Raw genomic sequence first — 27,870 nt, forward strand, 5'->3', positions numbered from 1 at the left:
ATGCTCTAAATGTGTAGCTGATATGTCTGAAAGAGTTGCAGATCACATTTTGAATTAATATTTTACACAAACATGTTTTAGAGACCTTTTAATATATACTGTCCCACATTAGGAAACCGATTGTCCCACTTTAGGGATAACCATGGTTTTTGACCAACCTACATTAATATACAAATTATTCGAATTAGAAACACTGAACATGTTTTTAAAGGTTTTATTTGATTAGAGCATAACTAGAGGATGAAAAGGGTGCAATTTGTTTGTATTGAAATGTTGTCATTAAATTTTAATAAACCACCAAAGTTGAAGTGACAAAAATTGTCCCACATTAGGGCATTCTACCCTAAGTACTTTCCCACTCGGCAAGGCAAGGCAAGGCAATTTTATTTATATAGATCATTTCATACAGATGTGCAGCTCACACGCACACATGCGCGCACGTACACACACACACACACACACACACACACACACACACACACACACACACACACACACACACACACACACACACACACACACACACACACACACACACACACAGGCCACTTCCATCCTGATCATTGGTGGTCACAGCCAAGCCCAGTGGGTGCCACAACAACAACAAGTCCGGCCCCTTTAGAATCTCCCAGCGTCCTCTGCTCTCCTCCACCTCGCCTGCCGTGGGCTACTTAGTGACGGGACAGGAGCCTAGGTCGCCTAGTAGCAGTGGGGCTTAGAGCACTAAATCTGCCGGTGGAGGGGACTAAGAATATCGGCCTGCACTCAGATCGCCATGAGTTTCAGCGTTGAGGAGAGGGGGAGGCCAAACGCGCCGGACCATCGGGTCTTTTTCAGTGAGTAATGTCTTATGTCCCTCTTACTGAGTGGGCATCAACAATTTTGACGTTTGCAGGCTATTTCTGTTTTTTTTTGTCTTATATAGGCTACCGTACTGTTTATGACTTCCCTACAAAACCGACCGGAGTTTGGCCTGGAATGTGACTACATTACATTTTTATGTAGGCCTATCTCTGGTAACTAAATTCCAGTCAGTACCGTCCACAAAACTGATTGACTATCCATTAGATTACTTGCATACTTTTGTTGCATGCAAAGGTTAATGCCATCACAAAGGGCAATTTGAGGACATGTGCTGTCCACAGACGTGTAGGCTACATATTTCACCAATGCAGTAGAAACCACCAAAACAACCAAAGACTCCAAAAGACATCAACACACACCAGCAACTTGGTGTGCATGGCCTATTTTAGGTTACAGTTTTTATTTTGTGGTTCCTACTAGATTAATTATGTAGAGACACAGGAACACCATTATGGACTCGTAGCGTAGGACGTGGCACCATTATGGACTCTTAGCACCATTATGCACCCGTAGCCCATAATGCATTTGCACTGTCTTAGTTAGGCCCTACCTGTTTAGTGTAGGGTTATGGTTTGGGTGTACAGTAGGCTACAGTACACTACAGTAAAGTACACAATATAACATGATGATGAAGATAGGTTCCATTGCCTTTTTGACTATGACAATAAACTCTTGAATCTTGAATCATGTACCTGGACAGGTAGATTTAAGAATGAAACCCAGGATTAATTAGACATAACAAAGGACGTAGCAGCATCCACTTGCACTGCCCTTAGGGTTAGGGATATGGTGTGGTTAACGTACAGTAGGCCTACAGGTACACAATACAACATGATGACACATGTACATGCACATGAAAAACCTTTTGCATGAAAGATGAAATGACTTCAAATTCAGAACCAAGTCAAGTTGCTGTTAAAATGTAGCTGCTGTGACCAATATGACCTGGACGAATGAGGATCGACATATCCCACTTCATTAGGCATATTCTACCGTTGACAGTTGAATTGTCTTGGCAGGTGGTTTGTCAAACATTCTAAAGACTGCCCCTTAACTTACTAGGTGCCAACAACTGCCATAGAGGGGTTTTTGGTTGTTGGTGATTGTTCGTTACTGGGGGGTTGTTGGTGATTGCTGAGGAAGTGCAGGAGCTTAATAGAACAGGCTCATAGCTACAGTGTGTTTGTTTTGGTTACATAATCGGCCGACATGTTGCACACACAGTTATGCCCCGTTCTCCTTCTGTTTGCATCATTTGTGGAGTCAATGTAGTTCAGTTGTAAAGTGGACTTCTTTTAAAAGACGACTATATATTGACTTCGAAGATAGGATCCCTGAAGAAATGGGGATAGAGTAGAAAAAAAACATCCATCATCCATTATTGATATTGCTGGCCTGGGACTTCATAGAAGCATGTTCAGGTTTATTTACAATGCTTGAGGGTTTTAAAAGAGGTTGCATCCATGGTCCCTTGGGCCAATGCATGTATTCACAGATGATACTTACATGTACATAAAACACTTCAATGTGTGTTTGAAGCTGTATATAGTATGTACATTCATAAGCAGAAAGGTTAATAGAGACAGAACCAGTGATTAAGGCACAGAAGAGTAGACAGTCTTTAAATACTGTGTTACTTGTTGTATACCGCATATTCATTTAGGATTCTCAATGGGGCACCTAAGTCACGCCCTCTACTTCCTGGTTCATGGGGCAGAGGGAGTCAAAAAATGATTACTGGGCTTGAAAATGAGTGATTTTTGGATTTGTGGTGCATAGGTGGAGGTCCAAGGTTTGGATTGGTGTCAAAAAAACACTCATTTTCAAGCCCAGTAATTATTTTTTGACACCCCCTGCCCCATGAACCAGGAAGTAAAGGGCGTGACTTAGGTGCCCCATACTTAGGGTGCATCCCAATATGTGTCCTTGCCTCCTCCACTTGTGCTTGTCTCCTCGCCCCGCCTCCTGGCCCCTCCTCCGTGGAGAAAACGATAAAGTTTCCCAGCTGTCAGCCTAGCCACAACAACTTTTGAGGGACCATCCCAATCGAGAAAAAGACTCTACAATTGAGCCTTTGCAAGATATTGAAATATAATGCTGTTGTCAGTGATGTCATCATGACGAGAAGCGAGTGGAGGAGGCAAGTGGAGGAGGCAAGGTCACATATTGGGATGCACCCTTAGCCTCTTTTAACCTCCAGTTTAACTGTATGCCTTTGCTCATTTTGTGTACTGTATTTTTGCTCACTCTTTGGATCTTGGCTTAACTGTTGCTTGCAGAGTCTGAACTTATCTCCCCTTATTGCTTTGGATAAAGCATTTGTTATGTTAAATACAGCCCTGCCTATTATTGGCACCCTTGAAGTTTGAAGGTGCACTGTGTAACATTTTAGCAGTTTTTTTTTTTCAGAACTCATGCTGCCCATTCAAAAATGTTACTTTTGTCTTACTTACCACCACCATCAAATTCTAAGTATCATTACGACTTGGAAAATGGCACTTTTCATGCATGAAAAGGTGGATCTTCTTCTCCATGCCCGCCATTTTGAATTTCCAGAAATAGACATTTTTAGCTGCAAAACTTACTGTAGTTTGGTCATACTAATATTGGCTGATTATTTAATATATATTCCTGAAAATTTGGCAATAGGTAACACAGTTTCAATGAGCCGAATAGTTGTAATACACCCCCCCCCTCCCCACACACACACACCCTATTTGTAATCCCATTCTCCTCTCCTCCATCACTTTCCAGAAAACTCAGAGGGGAAGTATATCTCACCATTCCATGACATCCCCATCTATGCCGATGAATCGCAGGTATGTGCAGACTTTCTCAGTACACAGCAAATGTTAATTCCACCCAGAGAGTTGAATTTCACAGTGCTGATCAGACTCTGTATGTGTTTAACTAACACCACAAAATCCACAGTGTACAGATTCAAGCTACTAAGCGAAATATGATATCAAAGTTAATTCTACTCAAAATATCAATCCTGTGAAAAAAATATTGGGTAATAGGGTAATCGTGTTGCTGTGTAGACTTGAAATTATGCTGGCCGTCTATTTCACACCGACTTCTGACTCCACTATTTGAGCAATTTGACTCTCCTGAAATACTCTTTAAGGAGTTATATAAGTTAAGCATATTTTTCACTCTGTACATGCATGCAACATGAAAGACGTAGTGTTTTTCTTTACATTGGCAATTAATTACTCTGCGCTGACCTGGCAGCAATCCCTTCATTCATGGGTGACACAGACGAGAGAAGGTGTTTCATATAGGCCTCAACTGTTGGGAACAGAACATAAATGGCTCACACTGACAATAGTGGCGTCTGTGCCTTTGACTTTTGGTGCATTTTACTCGGTGTGTAAATCCAAAAATAAGTAATGCCGGTAAGAGCTGAATGCAAATCAGGAAAAGCTGTATTGAAAGAAATCCTATTAAAAACAAAGACAGAACGGGACACAATATGCAGTATATATAGGCTACATAGGCTACGTAAATCCCATTCTTTTCTGCTCTTTCAATGCAGTTTGTCCTGATCTAATATGCTACTCCTTTTCTCTTTTTTTCCCGATTGGCTCACCCTGACCCAAGATCTTGAACTAGACTTATTATCTCATTATTAAAAGAGGACGTTTTCTTGGGAGAGAAGACTCTCATATAAAATGTAGGAAACAACACTGCCTTGGCCATGGTGGTAGGTCAATGCACACTGCCCCTTAAAGCTCCTTCTTAATTCGCGACTGGGTTTAAATTATAAAGCCAAACAGTCATGGGAAACATTCATTCACAGTTAAACAAGATGAGGTGGAGACTTTTTAATATAGAGCAAACATAGAGAATGGTAAAAGTGCTGAAAATTGGTATAGTGTATAAAGAAGATTAATGGAAGCAAACACTTTGTTGTTAGAGTATAAACTAGTGTTGATTAACAGTGTGTGTTTAGTGTGTGTAAGATTAAACTTTCAAATAAAAACTCCCATAAAGATATCCCTAGCTATGAGGGTGATGTGGTGTAATGTGCAGTTATGATGTAGCCAGGCCATGCCCTCCTGGTGACGCAACACCTTTGGCCAAGTCTTAGTCAGGCCAAGACTAATGTAAATATAGTTTCTGATCTCCCGAAAAATCGGGAACTCCTCCCACTTTGTCAGAAAGCAAACAACCAGTAGCAAACCAAGGGAGACGGTCAACCATGACTTTTGGGAAATGTAAATCGTTATGCTCTTGGTCAGACCGTGTCGAAGAGATTTGAAAGTCAGTGATAATCAGGCTAGTTATGATGTGCCAACATTTCCCAGTGGCACCCAAGTCTGATTTCAGCCCGGGGTCCTTTTCCAACCCTACCCGATCTCTCTACAACCATGTCAAGCCTTCTCTCTCCCATCCAGTACAACACCCCCCTCCCTTCTGTTTTCTTTAAAAACACAGTAATGCAGAGTTTCTCGAAATGGGGCGCAAGCCCCCCAGGGGGGGCGCGGAGGCATCCCCCAGGGAAATTATTTCCTGTCTCTCCAATAAGCAATATATGTTAAGCCCTCACCAACATTATATTATAAATTGTCATACATTTCAATAGCATATGCAATGAACACACATCCCTCTTTTTTATCTCATCAGTCACCTTTCCATTGATTCTGCACAGCGATCGTAAAATCAGTCTGCGTGAGTACTGCTGTTGCATGAGGGGGGGCTTGGAGCATCCAGACTCTTCGAAGGGGGGAATGATGGGAAAAAATTTGAGAACCACTGCAGTAATAACTTACTTGATGTAAGCCCCTTGCTCCTCTTGGGTACAACCTCCATTTCACTCTGTTTTCTGTTTGGTGTTGGTAGGCCTACTAATGGTGACATCCCGACCATTTCCTGTGCACGTACTACATCAAAAATATGCTTTTTGTGTCTATATGTCCCTGGATGCCCTTGTCTGAAACGCAAGTTGTGTGTAAAGCGTCTTTCAACTTCATTAAGTTTTCATTATTTGCAGGTGTAAGATGTTGTGCTATTCCTTTTCCCAGAAGTAGTAACAAATGACCCAGGGTGATGACAAAGCTCAAGACCTCAAGACTTTTTTTAAAAAATGATGATCGGATGAATTGCCATTAATGTGCAAGCTCTGACAAAATGTAAATTGAGTGTAGGCCTAGCCAGAAGCCATACCGATTCTCGCATCGCAGTCTAATATTGCAACTTCAGATTTGTTTTCTGGATGTGGATACTTTTTTCGTTTGGTAAAAATTACTGAGAGTGCAATAGGCCTACACCTCACCGCAGTAACCTAACAGCGCTTCGTTTGAGCGTGTAAGCGTTGGCTATTTATCTCACATCGCCAACAGCTGGGGCGATAACCTAACCTACACTTCCCTAATGAATTTAATGTTGTCACATTGGCAAAAATTAGCAAGCGACTGATATTGCTGTTTTCGTGCTCAAATTAAGTGTAACTAACTGTCGGGTTATGTGTCGCAGGTGAGAAAGTGCGCATTTTTCCAGCGACACCTCTCCTTGTTACCAAATACCCTGGAGAGTATAGGCTACTGTACACCACAAATACGCCAAGACACAAATATTGAGTTTTAAAATAATATTTATCAACTAACAGAAATTTAAAAGAGTCTCGGGGCACCCCAAATCTATACAAGTCCGAAATCCCAAACCCAGTCCCATGTCCATTCCCTTGGAGATCCCCCCCACAGTCATCAGTTCCGAAAGGAGGCGGAGGAGCGGTGGCCAGGTGTCCATCCATTGCGAGGCTGGGGAGACAGGAAGAGCTTGGTGACAGTAGGCTTGATTCCATAGGCAGTCCAAATGACACTCACTTCCATAATTAAGTAGGCTACGCAGGTAATCGCTGCACTTATTCCACGTGATTTACAACACTGCACTCGCTAGTCTTGGTTAAACATTAGGGGTGAAGTTACACAGCACTCGCACACGGCACGGCTCACTGCAAACAATGTGTGCTGCGATTCACCTGGGTAGGCCAGCGGTGTTAAAAGTGAGTCCAAGTACAACTGGGTTTGGAGAGAGAGAGAGAGGGGAAATATATGCTGGGACATATATGCAATGTCATCTCATAATCATGGAGTTCCTCATGCGATTTCATCTGGGTCAGTCAGAAATGCATGCACCCTGCGCACCGGGAAGTGTGTTTTTTCAAACAAGAAAACTGGTTCATCATATGCATGGCTTAAACTGACTTTAATGTTTGCCAACGTGCTATAGTTTTCCTCTCATAGCACCTGGCGACTGTGACCACAGTTAAATGACCTCGCGCGCGTAAACCCATTAAAATATAGCCTAGCCTTCTGTGGCTATTCAGAGCAATATGAACCAATCAGGTCGGCGTTGCTATTAAGCAAAATACTTCCCTGATGTCTACTTAACTAAAATAAGCTGCATTTGTCTAATATTTGGAGACATCGCCTTGCTCTTTCTGCGGGGAATTAAGCGCCTCTCTCCCTCGCTCTCTCTCTCTCTCCCTCTCTCGCACACACACACACACACACACACACACACACACACACACACACACACACACACACACACACACACACACACACACACACACACACACACTGTTTGGAGAGGACGCATTTAAACTGTTACAGTTTAGGCAGTAGCCTAGGGGAGAGCAGGGACTAGGCTAATGAAACACGGGACGAATGAAACACTGCGATTTACTCGAAAACTTTAACATATCCGAAAGTATGAAAAGTCAAAGTTGTCAGGTTTACAGGCAAAAGGGATTTAAGTGTCAGTAGACACTGTCGGGACGAATGAAGCACCCGTTTCGTCCGTCCCTCTCGCACATTGACTTAAAGCAGGATCAAAATAAAACAAATAAAATAAAATAAAATTCTCTCTCTCCCTCTCTCGCCCACACACACACGCGACGTAGCCTGTAACGAAACTCTTTCCACTCTTCGCAAGACCTAATTCCAATTGACTCGTCTTGTTGAATAGGCCTACCAGCCAAACTCACAAGCTAGATAGCCAATAGTTTCGATTGTGCTGCTTGGAGATGAGGCATTTAAACTGTTACAATTTAGGCAGCAAAGAGAAGACTGCGGTCTTCCCGGTGTGACACCCCAGCCGTTTTTTAATGGGAGCACTTGAGATGACTATGTTCCAACTTGTCTTGAGCACCGTCGTAGCGCAACAAATCATTATCGTAAACACAGCCTAGATAATTGGAAATTACAAAAAAATAGGCTACATTTTATACAGTTTGGCTATAGGCTAAGCCGACTCCTCTACCTGTTTGAATTAGTGCAGCCTTACAGGGAGGACGTTAATTTGGCATAGGTCAACTGCAAGAGACTAGGCTACTAATTTGTGACTTGACGTGATGTGTGAATAATTAGGCTACGATATGCAACAGGCATATTTAGCCGCACTCAGTCATTCATTGGGTGAATGTCCCGACCCTGTGTGTCCGCGTGCATGCATGGGGTGGGGAAAAATACATCAAGCGTGCCATCACCACCCATCCCCCCGGACCCACGAAACCCACTGAAGATCCAAGCAATTGTAGTCTGTCAGTATTTTAGTGTGTGCCCAGGTAGTTGAATTCCTGGCATGGCCTGGTTATCTCAATAGTGCCAAGAAGATGTTTGCCCTCAGGCTAGTGTGTTCAAAGCGCATGTTCGATTTGCTGTAATAGGCTACGATCAGTAAGCCTCAACTTGTCTGTCGTGTCTTTTCCTTCTTTCGATATTTTGTAAAATATGCCCACGTTAAAGCCTAAATACGACAATAGGCCTAAATAAGGCTAATAAAGTAAGCTAAATAAGTCAGGCCTAAATAAAGTTGTTTTAGCCTATGAACTCAGGCAATGCAGAAATTTGCGGAGGGATTTTGGATATCTTGGCCTATAGGCTACCGATGGCTTTATGAACTTCATGACTGGGCTACAAGATAGTCGGGTAAACAAGGATTGACTTGTAGACCACCAACATCTGATGCTGAAGTGGGGGAGGATGGTTTTTTCACTTCAAATGTTCCCTGACACAGACACACACACACACACTACACACACACAGATACGCGCTAATCGCTCTCTCTCTCCGTCTCTCCCTCTCTTTCTCATTGTTGCTATACGTGCATCTGGATAGGCATAGGCAGTGTGGTCACCCAGCACATTTTCATAGAAATGCTGTGTTTTTTTTAATGAAATCTTTATTCAGTTATTTGTGAACAGTCTCTGCGTTTCTCTTTCGATGTTGCGTCACCGTGGACAAGTGTCTGCTCGAAAACTTAATGCAAAGCGGCTAAAATTTTCAGAACGTGTTGAACTTTTCAGAACATGAATGTTTGTCTGTGGGGGAGGGGGTGGGTTACAGCAGTGCAGTGCAGTGCAGTGCACGGGACTGCACAGCCTTTTGTGACATGTCGTGGCGCGACAGGTTATCCAGCCTCCGAAGGAGTCATAGTTCCCCAGTCATACTGTTGGTTCGCATCTCCACCGAAACAACTGAATTTGCAGTCCTAATCACAGATGATTGGCCACACCTGGTGTAGGCTAACAGATGTCTTGTCATGTGTGCATCACATCCCCAGTTAACCGGAATCCCGTCGATCGCGCACAACAGCGCATTGAAAGGATGAAATGTCCACAAGCACCAATACAAAAAAAACGTCTTCAACCTATTAGTCCGTAGGCTATCCTGAGGATATCCGTTCCTGACTTGAATAGGTAGTGCAGAAATAATTAACATACATCACTTAGCCTATAAGTTAGGAGCGGAATTGAGACGGTGAATGCAGGACAGAATAATGAAAACAAAACACCGTCGACTGGCGGTCTTGTTTAGGGATCACGCTTGTGTTATTATCAAATACCCAATGTTACGTGCAACGCGCAATTGGCTGACTCTTTCCACTTGTAGCCTAAACTGAGGGAGGGATCAACGTACAATGAGCTACACTGAAGCAGATTACTCTGCTTCGCAAAAAAAAAACAGTGCACCAATAATACCCCCGTCTTCAACCTACATAGGCTATTTAGGCCACCAGATATATACTCATGAACGACCATCCGGGTACTTTGCTCTTAAATTTGCGTTACGTCCCTTTATGGGTGAAAACAAACCGAATGTCTCATTGACTTACATGCTAAATCGGCTAGCCTAAATGAACACATTCCATGCTTCAGCCACGGCTGTTTGGCTATATTATTTGAACAGCCGGCAACATAACACGTTTGAACAGCCGGCAACAAAACACAAATTGAACCACTCGTATAGTGTGAGTCAAACAGACATGAACAACATTGTAGCCTAATGAAGTAGTGCCCCGTCATGTCAGCATGAGAGAGGTGATTTTACATTTGGCGACGACATTCCGTCTTTAAAACTGGCGCATGCCGCTTCCCCTATTGCAGGCTATTACCTGATCTACACTGTCGTTACCACAAAAAACAAGGTAGCACAACTTAATACTATCACTAGCCTATACTCATGAACGGCCATCCGGGTACTTTGCTCGTAAATGTGAATGTAACGCACATGGAACACGTCACGCCGTTCATGAGTATACTCATGAACGGCGTGACGTTTTCCATGTGCGTTACGCCCATTTGTGGGGGAAAACAACCCATGCAAGTCAATTGGTGATGTTGGGGTTTAATAAACGTAAGATACGGACCTGTAGACTATCGTTGTTCACGCGCAACATGCGGAAAACGTGTTGTGTTGCCGGCTGTTCAAATAATATAGCCAAACAGCCGTGGCTGAAGCATGGAATGTGTTCATTTAGGCTAGCCGATTTAGCATGTAAGTCAATGAGACATTCGGTTTGTTTTCACCCATAAAGGGGCGTAACGCACATTTACGAGCAAAGTACCCGGATGGCCGTTCATGAGTATAGGCTAGTGATAGTATTAAGTTGTGCTACCTTGTTTTTTGTGGTAACGACAGTGTAGATCAGGTAATAGCCTGCAATAGGGGAAGCGGCATGCGCCAGTTTTAAAGACGGAATGTCGTCGCCAAATGTAAAATCACCTCTCTCATGCTGACATGACGGGGCACTACTTCATTAGGCTACAATGTTGTTCATGTCTGTTTGACTCACACTATACGAGTGGTTCAATTTGTGTTTTTGTGCTCATCGCACAAATGAGACAGACAGGCTTGCTTGATAGGGCTACACAAAGCAAGCGACATCGGTCCACTCAAAATGGTCCGAACTCCGCCGCTTGATTTCATGTCTCCTCAGTCTCTCCATTACGGTTTATTAGCCTACTCTGTTTTGCTATTTTTGTTATTCTTAGCCCTGGCATTAGAGATGAAGCAACTGTGATCAGTGAGGTTGTGGAAACGGTTGAATAGGCCTATCCTAAATTGGAAGCGGCCGATGCCAGTTTTGAAGACAGAATGTCGTCGCCAAATTTAAAATTCGATCTCTCTCATGCTGGTGTCACGGGACACACTTAATTACAATGGTGTTCCTGTCTGATTGACTCGGTTTTAATTGTCTTTACCGGTTCAAATTGTAGTAGGTATGCAAACTCTGTATCCTGAGGATACCCGTTCCTGGCTTGAATAGTGCCGAAATAAGTTAGGGACGGATTGGGAGACGGTGAATGCAAGACAGAAAAAAAGTTGAGTTTAAATTCACATGGTGGTCTTGTTTAGGGCTCACACTTGTGTTATTATCAAATGCCCTATCAAATGCCCAATGCTAAATAAAACATGCAATTTGCTGACTGTATTTCTACTACTACTAAAACTGGGGGATGGACAAGCACGGAAGCACAGACAGACGCACACGCACAGGCAGACACTGCTCTGCAAAAGCATATTGCCCCCCGCATTCCGAATGGCCACAGGGTGTAATGATCACGGTGCGCTGCCGCGGCACGGCACGGCACGGTAATGAGCAGATTGAAGTTACACCATCTGTATATGTTGTTCATTAGCCCATGCTGCAGCCAGAATAAGAACACAGCATCAGGCAGGGGTCATAGGGTTATTCCTGCACGACTGCCCAAGCAAATTATTATTAGTTCTCTTCTGTGTTTCTTTTGTTTGCTTAGTTAATTATAGTGTTGGCTCGCTTAAATAAAAAAAGCTGTATTATTAATAATGTGCAAAACTAGCCCAACTTGAACTAACTTGAAAAAAGACTACTACAACACACTGCCACTCTGGTTTATTTCAGAATAACAGCACTTCGATCCATCAGGGTCTTCCTCAGGCATGTGCATGTGAATGTAAATTGGTTGGTAATTGCACATGGTGTAAATCCATCCTTTCCATTTTGCTCTCTTTATACAGAACATATTCCACGCCGTCATTGAGGTTCCAAGATGGACAAACGCAAAAATGGAGGTAAGGACCTCGGGCATTGAATTCCCTTTGTTCTCATCTTCCCATCATCTCTGGTCTGAGGTCTGAATTCTCCATCACAGAGAATACAGCAAGAGTTCTATATCTTACCTGTGTTATCACGTCTTTACCGTACACTATCTTTAGGTTGCTAGGTAACATCATGTGTTGCATTGACACACAGCTTGAACTGTATAGCCTGTTTTTCTATAGTATGCCTTTAATTATCCCGCCATGGGGGAAATTCATTTGTTTCAGCAGTAACATACAGATTGTGCAAAGACAGTAGACAGCATACATACAACACAGGACCAGGAGGTTAAAAAGTATATGTAGGATAGATAAAAAAAGAGATGTTAAAGAAAATAGAAATGTCTCTGTTAAAAACAACAAGTACATTAGTAAAAAGTGAAAGTGCATTTGTAAAAAGTGCATTAGCAGCTTCATAAAAAGGAGGAGAGGGGGCTAGAACAATAATAAATAAGTAAGTTAAAAAGATAAAAAAGACCATCACTACCACCACCACCATCATCATCATCATCATCATCATCACCATCACCACCATCGTCATGGCTACCGCAGGGACTTACAGGTGTTATTATATAGTCTGACTGCAGAGGGAAGAAAGGCCCTGCGGTACCTCTCTGTTCTGCAGTTTGGGTGGAGGAGTCTACTGCTCAGTGGGCTCAGCAGGGCTGTTCCGTGCAGGGGGTGGATGGTGTTAGCATTGCTGACACTTTCGTCGTCATCCTCCTGTCCCCCACCACTTCCACAGTGTCAAGGCTGCAGCCCAGGACAGAGCCAGCCTTCCTCACCAGTTTGTGAAGTTTCTTTGCCTCAGCTGCTGTGATGCTGCTGGCCCAGCACACCACCCCATAGAACACAACAGAGGAGACCACAGAGTCGTAGAAGGCCCTCAGTAGGGTTTGTTGAACCCCAAAGGACCTCAGTCTCCGCAACAGGTGGAGTCTACTCTGGCCTTTCTTGTAGAGAGCCTGGGTGTTGTCAGTCCAGTCTAGTTTTTTATTAAGGTGAACTCCAAGGTATTTGTACGTGTCCACAATGTCTATATCAATACCCTGGATGTTTACTGGTAAGAGAGGGGATTGTGTTTTGCGCCGGCGGAAGTCCACAACTAGTTCTTTGGTTTTCCCAGCATTTATCTGGAGGTGATTCTGTTGACACCATGCCACAAAGTTCTTGTTCAGGTCCCTGTATTCCCTCTCATCCCCATTATTAATTAGACCCACGATTGCTGAGTCGTCTGAAAATCACAATGGTAAGCAAAGAGTGCATGGCGGAGGGCTGTATATCTCATTTTGTATGTATTATAGTTTATAATATTTATATTCACACGTGAGAATTCATAGCATTCAATTATATAAAAAAGTAATTGTAGCCTACAGGGCAGGCAACTATTCATATGAAAATATTCAGAATGACTTATACTGCCTTGTGCGTGAAAGATAAGCTTGGGTGCGGCCAGGTTAAATATGGGGTAGTGGGTTCATAACTTTTTATTATTTATAAGTATTTATTATTTATAAGTATTTATTGGCTCTTTTTTCATTCATGCGTTCATTCATCCATTCATCCTCATGTGTAGTGGGGGTGTCAGGACTAATTGCATGGCAAGAACCTTGTGTAAGACATAACCAGAGACAGCAAAAAAGTTGGAGCCTGGAAAATATTTTATTTAAACCAACTGTGTGGATGCTTCGCAATGTTGTTGCCCAGGGTTGGACTGGTTATCTGGCATACAGGCGCGGCTGGATTGGCCATTAGGCATACATGGCCCTCCTCTCAATGTAGTGCTATCAGTCCTCATGCTGATACAGTTGACCTCCTCAAATCAGATTTAAATATTCAACAATCAGAGGTTGAGTTGTGCGTAGTTAGTTTCACGCAGTCAGGAGAAAACAAAAATGTAGAACCCACATATACGTAGATGAAAATGTTGTCACAGACTTCACTGTCTCTCTCGATGCCTGGCGGACCGGTCTTGGCTGAAAATGCCCGGTCTGATTTTTTGTCCCAGTCCATTCCTGCATACAGGGCATTTCCCAGTGAGTCGATGGTCATCGGGGGCATATGGTGTTTTTTTTCTTCTTCTTATAGACCAGCCCACAATGCAGACAGAGCCACGCAAAGATGCCTTTTTTGTTCCCTGTGCAGCCTCGATACAGCCCATGCTCTCCTTCCACTTCTATGTCTTCTCCTCTGTCTGTCTATATCTCAACCTCTTGTCTCCTGCTGAATGGTACTGAATGTCCTCCAGCATCTCTGCTCTCCAGTTGTCCAAGAAACAACAAATATATACAGTATAACTCCTGAGCACTGACCATTTCACAAGTAGAGAGGGAAAAGAATCTGGTGCCACATGGATGTCTATTTTCTGTCTGAGGACTCTGATGAAGACACATATCGAAATGTTAGTCTTAAAAAATAAACAAAAGAAAATATCTGTGTGGCACCAGATTCTTTTCCCTTTATACTAATGATTCAGTCCTGCTCTGGCTTCACCGGATTGTTAATTTCATTTAGTGGAGTGCGTATCTCCTTTGTTTCACTGATTTCACTTTTGCTTTATTCACGTTTTGGCCTTTGGCCTTTGTGGTGAATAAAGAAAAAGCAGAATGGTTAGAGTGCTGGACAGGCCCGCCACTAGGTTTGAGAGACAGGGGGGGCTTAGCCCTAAAGAAAGAAAATGCGCGTGCACACCTGCTAAGGTTTTGTCTATGAATTCATTATTTTAAGAAATCCTGCACACTGTCCATTCCACCAACAAACTTTAATACGTTGTTTCGGTCATCAGACCTTCTTCATGTTGTATTAAAGTTTGTTGGTGGAATGGACATTGAGCAGGATTTCTTTACACTTGAATGACAAGCCCACTGGGATAATATCCTACGCGCACCTGTCCACCTACAGAGGTGTGCAAAAGCGTCTTCTTGAACAATTATTTTAACCCATTGACGCCGGTTGTTGCGTTACGCAACATTGGCCCTGACGCCGGTTGTTGCAAAACGCAACATTATTGATTTGTCAATATTTTCCAGACGCATGGGAGATGCAATGCACAATATTTTGTTCAAATACACAAGAGGTGGGTGTTCTCGATTTTTTAAAGATCATGTGGCAAAAAAAAGTTTGATTCCTCGACAAAAATGTAAAATGAAATCAACCATGCTCGCTTCTGCAGACGTGGGCCATTTCACACAGGTAAAAAAAAAAGGCTGTGGTTCGCGAGACACGCCATTACAGCGAACGTGATGTTCAGTTGAAAGGTAATGAAGAGATTTTAATCGAGGAAAGGAAATATGATTGAAGACCCTTTAGATAGAGAGCAGGAGTGTGTTTTGCCGCGGCCGCATGAAGAGGTAGGCGAGTGGTTTCCAAATGGACTGTCAGCTATATTTCGCCCCCGACGTTACCAAAAGTTCACTCCGACACTCGGGGCAATTGGCGAAGGTGTCAATATCTGAGGAAGCAAGTCCTTTAGATAGCCTATAGGCCTAGGCCTATTTCAGAATATTTTCACTGAGGAACTTTCGGATATGGTGATAGCCTATTGGTGAGGCAGACAACGGTAGACATGCGGATTAGGCTATAGACGCGCGGCCACACATCCAGCTCAAAGTGGAGCCCTGTCTCAAAATAGGATGAAATTGCTCATCGGTCTCTGCATAACGTTTGGAGGAATAAAACGGCCATACTCGCCTGTGGGAGAGCAAGTGGCTGTATTAGACAAATGTCCCCCGATTTATGGCAGAAATGACTGAATAATTATAATAATAATGATTATTATGCTTTAGTTATAGTCGGCTATTGTAACAGTAGCAATAGCCTAGTAGCCTAATAGCCTATAATAAATAGCAGCATCAAGCATTATCCTGAAAGCACATTAAACTTTTTTCAATCATTTGATTATGAGATATGATTTTTTTTTAAGGAATATGTGTTAGTGTTAATGCTGAATGAGCATAATCCCGCGAAAGCAGAGGATTTTACCTTTTAAATGCAATTTGTCCCATGTCCCTATGTGTTCCAGAGGCTGAGATATTGAATTGTTCATAGGAGTTTCCAACCATTTTTCTTATCTCAAAAAAACCTCAGGCATTGGGGACCTTTTCTAAAAACGGGCTCAGGCGCCAATGGGTTAAGAGCACCATACCGATTTTTAAACACTAGTTACAGTGGATTTTTTTTAAATTCACATTTTAATGAACATTCCTTATAGGTAAATATGTAAGCTAAACAAAACATTTCAAAATGTTTCAACTGATGAATATTATTATTTTATGTTATGAGTATTATGTCCCCGTCCCCGTCCCCCCCGCATAACATATTGCTGTGCACCCTGCTTTTATTGCTGTGCAGTAGGATATAAGTGGCATTAAACAATAAATAAGAAAACAGGAACTTGTATTCAGATTAACTTGCCTTCTTTGTGGTTCGTATTCAGTGCTTTACTGCATTTGCTTTGGAAAAATGTAAAATAAATAAATAAAGGGGAGGCTAATACTAATGTAAGGGGGGCTAAAGCCCCCCTAAAATAGGCCTAACGACGGCCCTGGTGCTGGAGTTTTATATTTTTTCTTATTAGCGACCTATAGATCATCTCCGATGTGACTGCCAGCTGAGATGTGCGAAAAGCAAGATGGAGCTTACTGCTGTGGAGCCTCGAATGTGCAAGATGGAGCTTACTGCTGTACGAGAATTAATTTGTGCCCACACTGGCCAGATGGTCACTGAACACTGCAGCTTTTTGGCTATTTTAGACTTTTGGAGAAGCACTTAAGTTGCCAGTGGCCAGTTGCCAGTAGCAACTTGCCACCTAGGCTATTTGGTGATTAATGTGTAAAATTGTGTTGCATAATATCTAAATATCTCTTGAAGAAAAATATTTTAGAAATTAGGCCAGGTGTGTCAGATTGATATCATCGCATATAAATCTCTGCAACCCTACATAGTGCATACTGTCATTACCAGGGCCCCACTTTCAGCTGGGGGCTCTTGGCAATTGCCTAGTTTGCTTGCCTGGTTGTGACAGGCACCTACTTTTGAACATTGGTAATCTTCTATGATACGTACACACATCTCCATTTTTATTTTTACCCATCTCTGTGAGGCTTTGTCAGCTTTGCATGAATTCTCAAAAGTTGTTCAGTATATACGCAAGTAACCGCAAGAATGTGTCTACTCAGGGATAGGCTGGGACCAAAAGAATGGACTGGGCAGTTTTCGCTTGGACTGGTACCCCACAAACACACTGACCACATTCGTACAATATCCTGATTGGTTCTGTCTACTGTCTGTGTTGAAGCTGGACCAATGGGACCTCCCCTCTAAATTGTAGGGGGAATAAACAACATTGGCCACTGATGACTGTCGGCCCACGGGCAACATGTGCTGTATGCCAGATTACCATTCCAGCCCTGTGTCTAATGATATTGTCATCAATCCTTTAAGATTGCAACCAAAGATCCAATATAATGTAATGTAGTAATATAATATAATATAATATCATATAATATCATATAATATAATATAATATAATATAATATAATATAATATAATATAATATGATCAAATATAATATAATGTATTGTAATATAATATAATGTAATTTTGTCAACCTTTTTAGATTGCAACCAAGGATCCGCTGAATCCCCTGAAGCAGGACGTGAAGAAAGGGGAACTTCGGTACGTGTGCAACGTCTTCCCTCACAAAGGCTACATCTGGAACTATGGGGCCATTCCGCAGGTACTGTATGGACACACACACACACACACACACACACACACACACACACACACACACACACACACACACACACACACACACACACACACACACACACACACACACACACACACACACACACACACACACAGACACACACACACAAGCTCATGCACTTACATTGAAATACATGTACACACCAGCACACACACACACACACACACACACACACACACACACACACACACACACACACACACACACACACACACACACACACACACACACACACACACACAGTGACACTTACCAATAATTCTCATTATCCTGCAAGTTAGTCTGAAGAATAAAATATTTACCTGTTTTTACCAGTATTATTTCAGGCATGTGTTAAGCAAAGTGATATTCATTAAAGTTGTCAACCATTTATAATTGTGATTCATCGCTGATAACCGCCAAAGCAATGCTGACAGTGTTACCAGCAAACTCTCACTCAAAGGCTAATTCGTCCTTAATTAAGCTTCATGAAGAGTGTCGAAATGAATCACTGCATTGTGATTAGAGATGCACCGGATCTTGATTTTTAGGATCCTGCCGGATACCGGATCCACAACTTAAGATCCTGCCGGATCCGGAACCGGATACCGGGTCCTACGAAAGGGTTGAAACACATAGCCTACTCGCACACGTGGGCCCTTTTTATTACGTTGGCGCAAACTATTTTTAAGACTCATTAGCTTACTGCCACACTGCCTTCAACGGCTGCTTCCAAAGGGCTTTCACTCCATGCAGCGATTGGGGTTGTGAAAGACTGACTGAAAAGCCTAGGCTACGTAAAAAGTAGAGATGCCCCAGATCCTGATTTTTAGGTAACTGCCGGATACCGGATCCACTGCTTAAGATCCTGCTGGATCCGGATAGTCTGAAAACCCCTATTATCCTGCCGGATCCGGAACTAGATCTTGGGTCCTCTAATTGTGATACCGATAACATAAATTAGTGAGTGAAATCAATGTCAAATGTTAATAAGTTCTAGTCTTTTCTTAGACATTATGAAAAAGTTATAGATGAGCACACTGTGACATAAACAGCATAATTAATGCAAAAATCCTTTGAGTAGCTATGTAAAAGGCTTAACGAAGAAAGTAGAGTTAATCAACATGGTGTTGTAGATGTGTTTCAGTGACAGATACAAGAGGATGGAAGAAAAGATACACTTGGTTGTATTTAGGCTACATCTAAAATCATTGTATGCATGCAACAGATGCTAACTAGCAGAGCTTGAATGGTCAAATGTGCATAAACCATCCTCGAGCCTCATACAGATATGATAGACTAGCATTAGCCACTCATCTAAACGGAGGTTTTGCACCTGTTCTCCCTTTGCCAGACCGTTGCCTTGATTGGGAGGTCACAAGTTCGAGACCTGTGTGGAAGACTATGGACGAGTATCATCACATACATACAACATGGCTTAAAGACGGGTTTTTTTGGAACTCCAACGTCAGGTGGCATAGTGGCATCTCATGCCCATAAATGAATTAGTAATTGGTGGTTGATATGCTGCCATAAGTGAAGTAGTGAATGGTCACCGCTGTTTTGACGGAGCAGGATTCAGTAGAATTATCTGAACAAAAAGGGAGACAATCCGCACACTTCAAGTCTTTTTTGTGCAAAGCTCTACTGGCAGCAATGATATGCTGCAATGATATGCTGCAATGAAAATCTTTGCTAGATAGTTCACTAAAAGCAAATAAACAAGTAATATCCACACAACAGTGGCACTCGTTGTCGTTGTGCCGCGCTGATGTATGCCACTGCTGAAACATCACTAAGCCACACAGGGCCGCTGACAGCTTTCTCTGGGCCCAGGAAAAAGTAATCTGAAAGGGCCCCGTCACCTAATACATACAATGTAATGTAATGTATTGGGGACCCAATTCTGGGCCCCATATCTCCCTGGGCCCGGGACAACATACCCGTTTGTCCCCCCCTGTCGGCGGGCATGAAGCCACATACTGTACATATCAATTCCTAGCAGCTGTTTGGGGAGCAGGGCGAACCTGAATATCCTGCAGACCCTTGTGTACGGTCATGAGGCTGAGTGGAAATTCAGGAGGGTCTGGCAAGAGCACAACGATTCTTCTCTTTCTGTTCATCTGTCTGTCAGTTCGTCTGTTTCTCTGTCACTCTGTGAGTTTTATCCTTACTTTATTGGCTGGGATTTAAATGGGATTTTCAAAGATCCAGATGTACCATATGTTTTTCTCTATTTCTTGTTTTCTTTATTTCTTTACTTTTATGTTTTGTGATGCACATTGAACTGTTTCTGTGTATGAAATCCGCTATAATAAACTTGCCTTGTCTTGCCTACATTGCATAACAGACAGATAAACGAAATTTCCCATAGGACCTCATTCTTGATAAAGGTATTATTGTGATAAACTGTCCAAACAACATCTTATATAGTATGGTTGCCAAGACATATTGCTCAAAAGGTTACCCTGTGTGTAGAGATAATGGGATCCGGGGTGCGTTTACAAAACTTTTCTTTGCCTTTTTCTTTTAATCATTTTCCTATTTTAGAAGTGATGTAAATGAATTAATGCTTTGTTATTGCTCTTTTTAATGTGAAGTGACCTTGGGTATTTTGAGAAAATGAAGGAAAGGAAAATAAAATGTATTATTATTATTATTATTTCATTTTTTTATTTCTTTTTAATTGTAATCCAGACTTGGGAGGACCCACACCATAAGGATGAGGACACGGGTTGCTGTGGAGACAATGACCCCATTGACATCTGCGACATCGGCAACAAGGTACAGTACACTACAGTCCAACAGTCCAACCATTGAAGTGTGTGTGTGTGTGTGTGTGTGTGTGTGTGTGTGTGTGTGTGTGTGTGTGTGTGTGTGTGTGTGTGTGTGTGTGTGTGTGTGTGTGTGTGTGTGTGTGTGTGTGTGCATGCGCACGCTTTTGTGTGTATGTGTGTGTGCGCGTTTGTGTGTATGTGTGTGTGCGCGTTTGTGTGTGTGTCCTTGTGTGTGACCCCATTGACATCTGCGAAATTGGCAACAAGGTGCTGTACTGTACAGTACAATAGAGACCATTGAAATATCTGTGTGTGTGTGTGTGCGTGTGTGTGAGTCTTCGCACGTGTGTGTGTGTGTGTGTGTGTGTGCGTGCGTGCGTGCGTGCGTGTGTGTGTGTGTGTGTGTGTGTGTGTGTGTGTGTGTGTGTATGTGTGTGTGTGTGTGTGTGTGTGTGTGTGTGTGTGTGTGTGTGCGCGTGTGCGCGCATGTGTGTGTGTGTTTTATCTGTTACTGCACAAACTACATTTAGAATATAGAATAAGGCTATTGCCTATTCACTGAACAGATTAGTGAATGGACAGTACACTACAGGTAATAGAATAGAAAAGAATAGAATAGAATAGAATAGAATAGAATAGAATAGAATACTTTCTTGCCATGTCAGCTTGAAATTTGTCTTTGGTCTCACTGTATAAACATAGAAACGTATGAATATGAACATACGTTTGAGCCATTTCCAATGTGTAGTTACACGAAACTAAATACAAGACACTGACAATAATCACACACACACACACACACACGCACGCACACACACACACACACACACACACACACACACACACACACACACACACACACACACACACACACACACACACACACACACACACACACACACACACACACACACACACCAAGGGAGCAGTGCGGTGGGACGGTACCATGCTCAGGGTACCTCAGTCACTGGTTAATTGCTGCCCCTGGTGGGTTGGGAGCCGAACCAGCAACCTTTGGGCATCAGGCCCTAAACACACATACATGCATGCACACACACACACACACACACACACACACACACACACACACACACACACACACACACACACACACACACACACACACACACACACACACACACGCACACGCACACGCACACGCACACGCACACACACACACTGTTGTACCTGCTACATCATGTCCCCTCTGTGTGTGGCAGGTGTGTTCTCGGGGCGAGGTGATCAAGGTGAAGGTGCTGGGGACGCTGGCCCTGATCGACGAGGGGGAGACGGACTGGAAGGTCATAGTCATCAACATGGAGGACCCTGAAGCCAGCAGCTTTAACGGTATGGAGATGTATACTGTGTGTGTGCGTGTGTGTGCGTGCGTGTGTGTGTGTGTGTGTGTTCATCAAGGGTCTACAAATTTTCCTGCATTTTTTATACTTATATACTGTGTGTGTGCGTGTGTGTGTGTTCATCAAGGGTCTACAAATTTTCCTGCATTTTTTATACTTGTATACTGTGTGTGTGTGTGTGTGTGTGTGTGTGTGTGTGTGTGTGTGTGTGTGTGTGTGTGTGTGTGAGAGTGTGAGTGTGAGTGTGAGTGTGAGTGTGTGTTCGTGTGTGTGTGTGTGTGTGTGTGTGTGTGTGTGTGTGTGTGTGTGTGTGTGTGTGTGTGTGTGTGTGTGTGTGTGTGTGTGTGTGTGTGTGTGTGTGTGTGTGTGTGTGTGTGTGTGTGTGTGTGTGTGTGTGCGTGACGAGTGCATGCAAACCTGTGTGAAACAATGAATTACAGTGGCGTCAACAATAATCGATTTGGCAATGCATCGCAATGCGATGGACAATTCCAAAATCGATTCAGAAAATGCCATATGCAGCATATTTATTCAAGTTTCCATTACTGTACTTCCATGGGCTTATCCAGAACAAATGAACTTTAAATCAAATTAAAGCACTTCAAAGCACTGAAAACTGATGGACTGGTACACACAACAGCCAATCAAATGTTGTTCGGTATCTGACTGCTCCTATTGGCTCATGACTGATGAAAAGTGCTCTCACTAGAAATGTAATGCATTGCAATGCATCATAGAATCGGACTGAATCAATTAGAATTGAAACGTTTCAATGTTCACCACTAATGAATTATGTCCCTGTGCATGTGTGCGTGCGTGTTGTGTTGTGTGTACTGTAGATATCGATGACGTAAGGAAACTGAAGCCAGGGTACCTGGAGGCAACGCTAGATTGGTTCAAAATGTACAAAGTTCCAGACGGAAAACCCGAAAACCAGTTTGCCTTCAACGGAGAATTCAAAGACAGGGTTTGTCTACTATATTCAGTTGATTACTTCATGCAGATAAAGTACAGCACACCAACTGTATCATAACACACACACACAAACGCATGCACGCACGCACATGCACACGCACACGCACACACACACACACACACACACACACACACACACACACACACACACACACACACACACACACACACACACACATCTTACTTGTCTATTCTATTAATCACCTCATCCTTCATATGCACACTTTTTTGTACTGGCCAATTAATTTCACCATTTCACGCAAGTGTATCCAGCTACAGTATATGTGATGAGTAAAGGATCCTTGATTCAACCTTGATTTGAAATCATAGCTTTTCAATTCAACGTGCCGAGATAGCATTTGTTGTATGACATCACAGTAATAAAGGCATTAAACATGTCATAACTACAGTATGTTGCTGGGCACAGAGTTATTGGAAAATGTTCCTTACCACATATGATACATTAAATTCCCATATAGTATGTTAGAGTGTATTGTTGAACTGAATGAGTTTGTTAATGTTCCGTGTTCAGTTTTTTTGTGCTTGATTCTAAAAAATGCACTCCACCCATTAATAAATCTATCTTCTATTTCTTTAGGATTTTGCCATTAAAACCGTAAAAGACACACATGACTTTTGGAAAGCCCTGATCTCCAAAAAGAGTGACAAGGGCGAGCTAGACTGGTAAGTCAAGTCAAGTCATACAATAATAATAAAAAAAAACATGTCAGGCAAGGACGCACATTTCAAATGTTAACTACTAGGGTGTCACACTCACTCTGCGCTCAGTTCATTCTCAGGTTTTATTGTTACCATGGTGATGATGGTGTATGCAAAGTCAGGTCTTGAGGAAAGTCAACACAGGTTCATGACTGAATCAGGGCCGTAGGTAGCGTCAAATTCTGCTCAGTAAAAAATAGGGTGTCAAAAGTGCAAAGTAAACCTATATAACTCCAGATAGAGGATTTCCAACAGTGCGGGGAGTCAACTCACTCCACCAGTGGAGTCAAAAGCCAGTGTCAACTACAGCTTTTGGTAATGAGTGTCATAGCAACTCAACAGTGAGATGTTGGTGTTGACACCATATTGAGTAGAATTGACTCTGACAATGTGACACTGATCATAAAGCAAAATGTACACTATTTTTAATGGTACCAAAACATCCATTTGGTGTGGAGTACTTCAAAAGAGTAGGCCTAGATCAAAATGCTGTAGATGGAGGTCAGGCAAATATGTTCTATTTTTACCTCACATCTTCACACTTAGTGTGCAGGTGTGATTGTGTAGGCGAGTGTGTTAAATATCAAAGAAAGTTGTATTACTTTTCTTATAGGTCTAATACATGTTTTTCTGATTCTGTGTGTGTGCTTGCGCACATGTGGGAGTGGGTGAGAGGTGTGTGTGTGTGTGTGCGTGCGTGCGTGCGTGCGTGCGTGCGTGCGTGCGTGCGTGCGTGCGTGCGTGCGTGCGTGCGTGCGTGTGTGTGTGCATGTTAGCGTGCAGGTGTGATTGTGTGGGCGAGTGTGTCTCCAAGGTAAATATAAAAGAAAAGTTTTATTACTTTTCTAACAGGTCTAATAGATGTTTTCTCATTCTGTGTGTGCTTGCGCGCGCGTGTGTGTGTGTGTGTGTGTGTGTGTGTGTGGGGGGTTGGTGAGCATTTTGTCCTTTTCATCGGATCAATTATACATTGCTAATAAATAGCACCTTTCAAAAAAGTACATTTTCTGCCCATCAACTTGTTACATGAACATCTGTATAAATCTGTATACGCACCTGTCAAGCTCTCTGCTTTGCCTTTTACAAACTATTGTTTATTAGAGACTCATTTATTTATTTCCCATTACTAATATTAACATCTAGCTGTTTTGATGAGACACACACATAGTCACACAGAACCCAACAGTGTGAAAAGCCTTTCAGTAATAAGAGCTTGAACTGTTTAGAGTTTAGGATTTATTTCCTAACTACTGTACATCTTCCCGTTTGTTTTTGTTTCTCCAGCATGAACACTTGTGTGTCTGATAGTGCGTACTGCTGTTCTGCGGATGATGCAAAGGCAGTTGTGAATGCGGTGGGTATCAAATGGAAGATTTCGAAGCCAAAAAAACGTCAGATTTATTGTCAATTTCTTGGCGTCATATAATTTTTAAAATGTTAATTCAACACTGTTCTGAACAAACATGCGTAGACGCATAATGTATCAGCCCAATTCCCATTTGATTTAGTGTTCAATTTTTTTACACTGAATTTGAGTCAATTCAACACTGAAAGAGTCAATCTTTAGCACTGTAACTGAATGGGACGACATGTGCTCATAATATTGTTGAATGAATACTAAAGAACTAACCTCAATTGTATCGTAAGTATTTGACTTAAGGTAAAACTAAGAAGCAATGTAGTAGCAAGGAAAAATAATTTTGAATAATACATTTCACTTCATATCGTCGCTGTCCAGCACAAATCTTGTATCGCCACTATTTTTCAAATTATTTTATCTACTGCAGTCTCCACGACTACATGTGTGTGATAAATTATTTAGTAACCAACTTTAATTTTGAAATGATTATTTATTCAGAAAATAGTGATTTATAAATGATTAAGTAAAAAACAATGAAAAGTGGAGATATAAGGTTTCTGCCTGACAGCAATTATGCAAAACGGTTTCTCAGCATTCATGTTTATTAGTCATTTAAAAAAATGGACCTGCTGACTTTTTTAAAGAGTTGTTTTTCTCTTCCGTTTCAGACAAGTGCTCTTGGTGACGCAGAACCCATTCCTAGCTCAGGTACATGTATTAAGTGCACACACACGCACACACACAGCACTTCACCCCGTATAAAAAAGTTTCACACGAAGTTGTACAGCTGATGATTGTACTCTGCCTGCCACCTAGTGCTCAGTTTTATTATTGCACTCCTGCAATGTAACCAAGTGAGCGCTGCCCACAGACGTGGCCAAACTAAGTACATACATGTGTAAGTACAACACAGATAGATGATATTACATAGTGGTTACAGTTGAAGAGTTCAGATGCAAAATCCCCTAACTCCATTTCTGAAGACCTGCACTTCTATATTTTTAGAGAACCCCGTTGTTGGTTTGGTTTACATTCATGTACTTGATAATACATATAGCCTAAATAGTTATATTACATAAATAAAATAAAAAATATGCAATTTTTATAGCTTTGTATATAAATAAAAATGAATTAAGATTATTTTCTAAAATGGCACTTAGGGGGTTTTGCATCTGAACTCTTCAGTTGTTCCATTTTAGATAACGCAGGTACACTTGAATGACTGGTGAAACCACTCTAGACTCTACTGGGGGAAAAACAACGATAGCGAAACACATTGTTCACCTACCAGGAAAAAAGATGTAAGTGTAAACTTTGTAGGCAGTCTCAAAATGGAGTTCATTTAATGAAAAGGCCTAGCAGATGTATGAGTCTTTGCTGATATGATTGTGGGCTGAAAGAGCAACAACTTTCAAGATTCAAGATTTTTTAATTATGATTACGTGTCATTATAGTGGTATAATGAGAATAAAACTCCTGTGTTTATTGATCCTCAGAAGATAGATGGGTGGGTGAATGTCGCATCTGAAGTAGACTTTCAAAAGGCACACTAACATGAAATCCACAGTGAGTTATACTGTGTGATAACTTCTTCTCCTTCTTCATGTTGTTTTGCAGCTGACAAATGGTACTACTACAACAAGACCTAACCGGAAGGACCAGGTGCTGCCACAACATGCAACAAGAAATGGAACACATCAAAAACATCATATCTCTAGATAGGCTATTTCTGTCACAGTGTTTGCAACTAGATTCTGATAGTAACAATTCCTCTCTATTCATACACCTACATACATTTTTCACAGACAATTGCGCAACAAAAGTCTGAGAAAGTCAAAGGCATTTGATCCATTTGTCTGGCCTGTCTACCCTCTCATAAAAAATAAAATAATATTGGGGAAAAACATTGGATAAACAGTGTTTGTTTATTTTTTGTAGCAGCTTTGTTTTGACACTCAAGATTTAGACAGAGAGAGCAAGTTACAAGTTAGTGAATGAATAATTTTGAGGTTTTTGAACAAATCTGGTGTTATAATGGTGCTGTGTGATCAGTCAAAAATGATGAATTGCTTTTTAGCACAGTAGGGCACCGAGAGAGAATGCCAGTGCGCGATGCGCGCCTGCAAAAAAACAGCAACAACAAAAAAAACATTACAGTTATTTATTCTAAAAAGCTTGTAAATTAATTATATTATTGCAAGTAGTGCATGTGCGCTATTTTGTGTGCATTCTGTAGATTACTCTGTATGCAAAACTTGAGCTAAATTCCAAGGTAGCAAGGTTGTTTTTTGGTGAAACTCATTCACAGCAAATCAATACCCATGCACATGCCCCTGTGAAATAGGTCTGGCGACAGCCCTGTTCTTGACACCTGAGGATGTAAAGCTATTTATTTAGGCACCTATATGCAACATTTTTGTGTGTGATCGTCACTCATAGCACAGTTTGTGCTTCTGTATTTCCAGAATAGGCCTATGTAATAAGGTGTTCTTAAATTCAATTAAAAGAAGAAGGAATGAAAGAAAGAAAGAAAGAAGCAAACAAACAAACAAACAAACAAAAGTTCATCCTTAGGCCCTGGACATGATGATGGCCCCATGCTGTGAGAGTTATATGTCCTATAAATGTAATGTCCAGGTAATCTCATGCCCTGTCTGTGTTTTGCTACATCATGGTTATGAAACGTAAAAAGTCT

At 41.9% G+C, this 27,870-nt stretch overlaps 1 protein-coding gene across 1 annotated transcript; it reads left to right on the forward strand.

Moving 5' to 3' along the window:
- The first annotated feature begins 703 nt into the window (after positions 1–703).
- ppa1a (inorganic pyrophosphatase 1a) lies at positions 704–27,084 on the forward strand. Its single transcript, XM_063221151.1, has 11 exons — positions 704–836; positions 3,619–3,683; positions 12,153–12,206; positions 17,851–17,970; positions 20,683–20,769; positions 21,983–22,109; positions 22,960–23,087; positions 23,694–23,779; positions 25,100–25,169; positions 25,844–25,883; positions 26,793–27,084. Exons 1-11 carry the CDS (start codon positions 776–778, stop codon positions 26,822–26,824), a joined length of 870 nt encoding a protein of 289 aa, XP_063077221.1. The 5' UTR covers positions 704–775; the 3' UTR covers positions 26,825–27,084.
- The last annotated feature ends 786 nt before the right edge of the window (positions 27,085–27,870 follow it).

Source organism: Engraulis encrasicolus, chromosome 17 (assembly GCF_034702125.1).
Source record: "Engraulis encrasicolus isolate BLACKSEA-1 chromosome 17, IST_EnEncr_1.0, whole genome shotgun sequence".
In the NCBI taxonomy this organism is placed as follows: domain Eukaryota; kingdom Metazoa; phylum Chordata; class Actinopteri; order Clupeiformes; family Engraulidae; genus Engraulis; species Engraulis encrasicolus.

Excerpts from the sequence above, each read along its gene's own strand:
- ppa1a (XM_063221151.1), top strand. The coding sequence starts at position 776 with ATGAGTTTCAGCGTTGAGGAGAGGGGGAGGCCAAACGCGCCGGACCAT. Across the intron at positions 12,207-17,850 it reads GGACAAACGCAAAAATGGAG|ATTGCAACCAAGGATCCGCT; the intron begins GTAAGGACCTCG and ends CAACCTTTTTAG. Across the intron at positions 23,088-23,693 it reads ACGGAGAATTCAAAGACAGG|GATTTTGCCATTAAAACCGT; the intron begins GTTTGTCTACTA and ends CTATTTCTTTAG.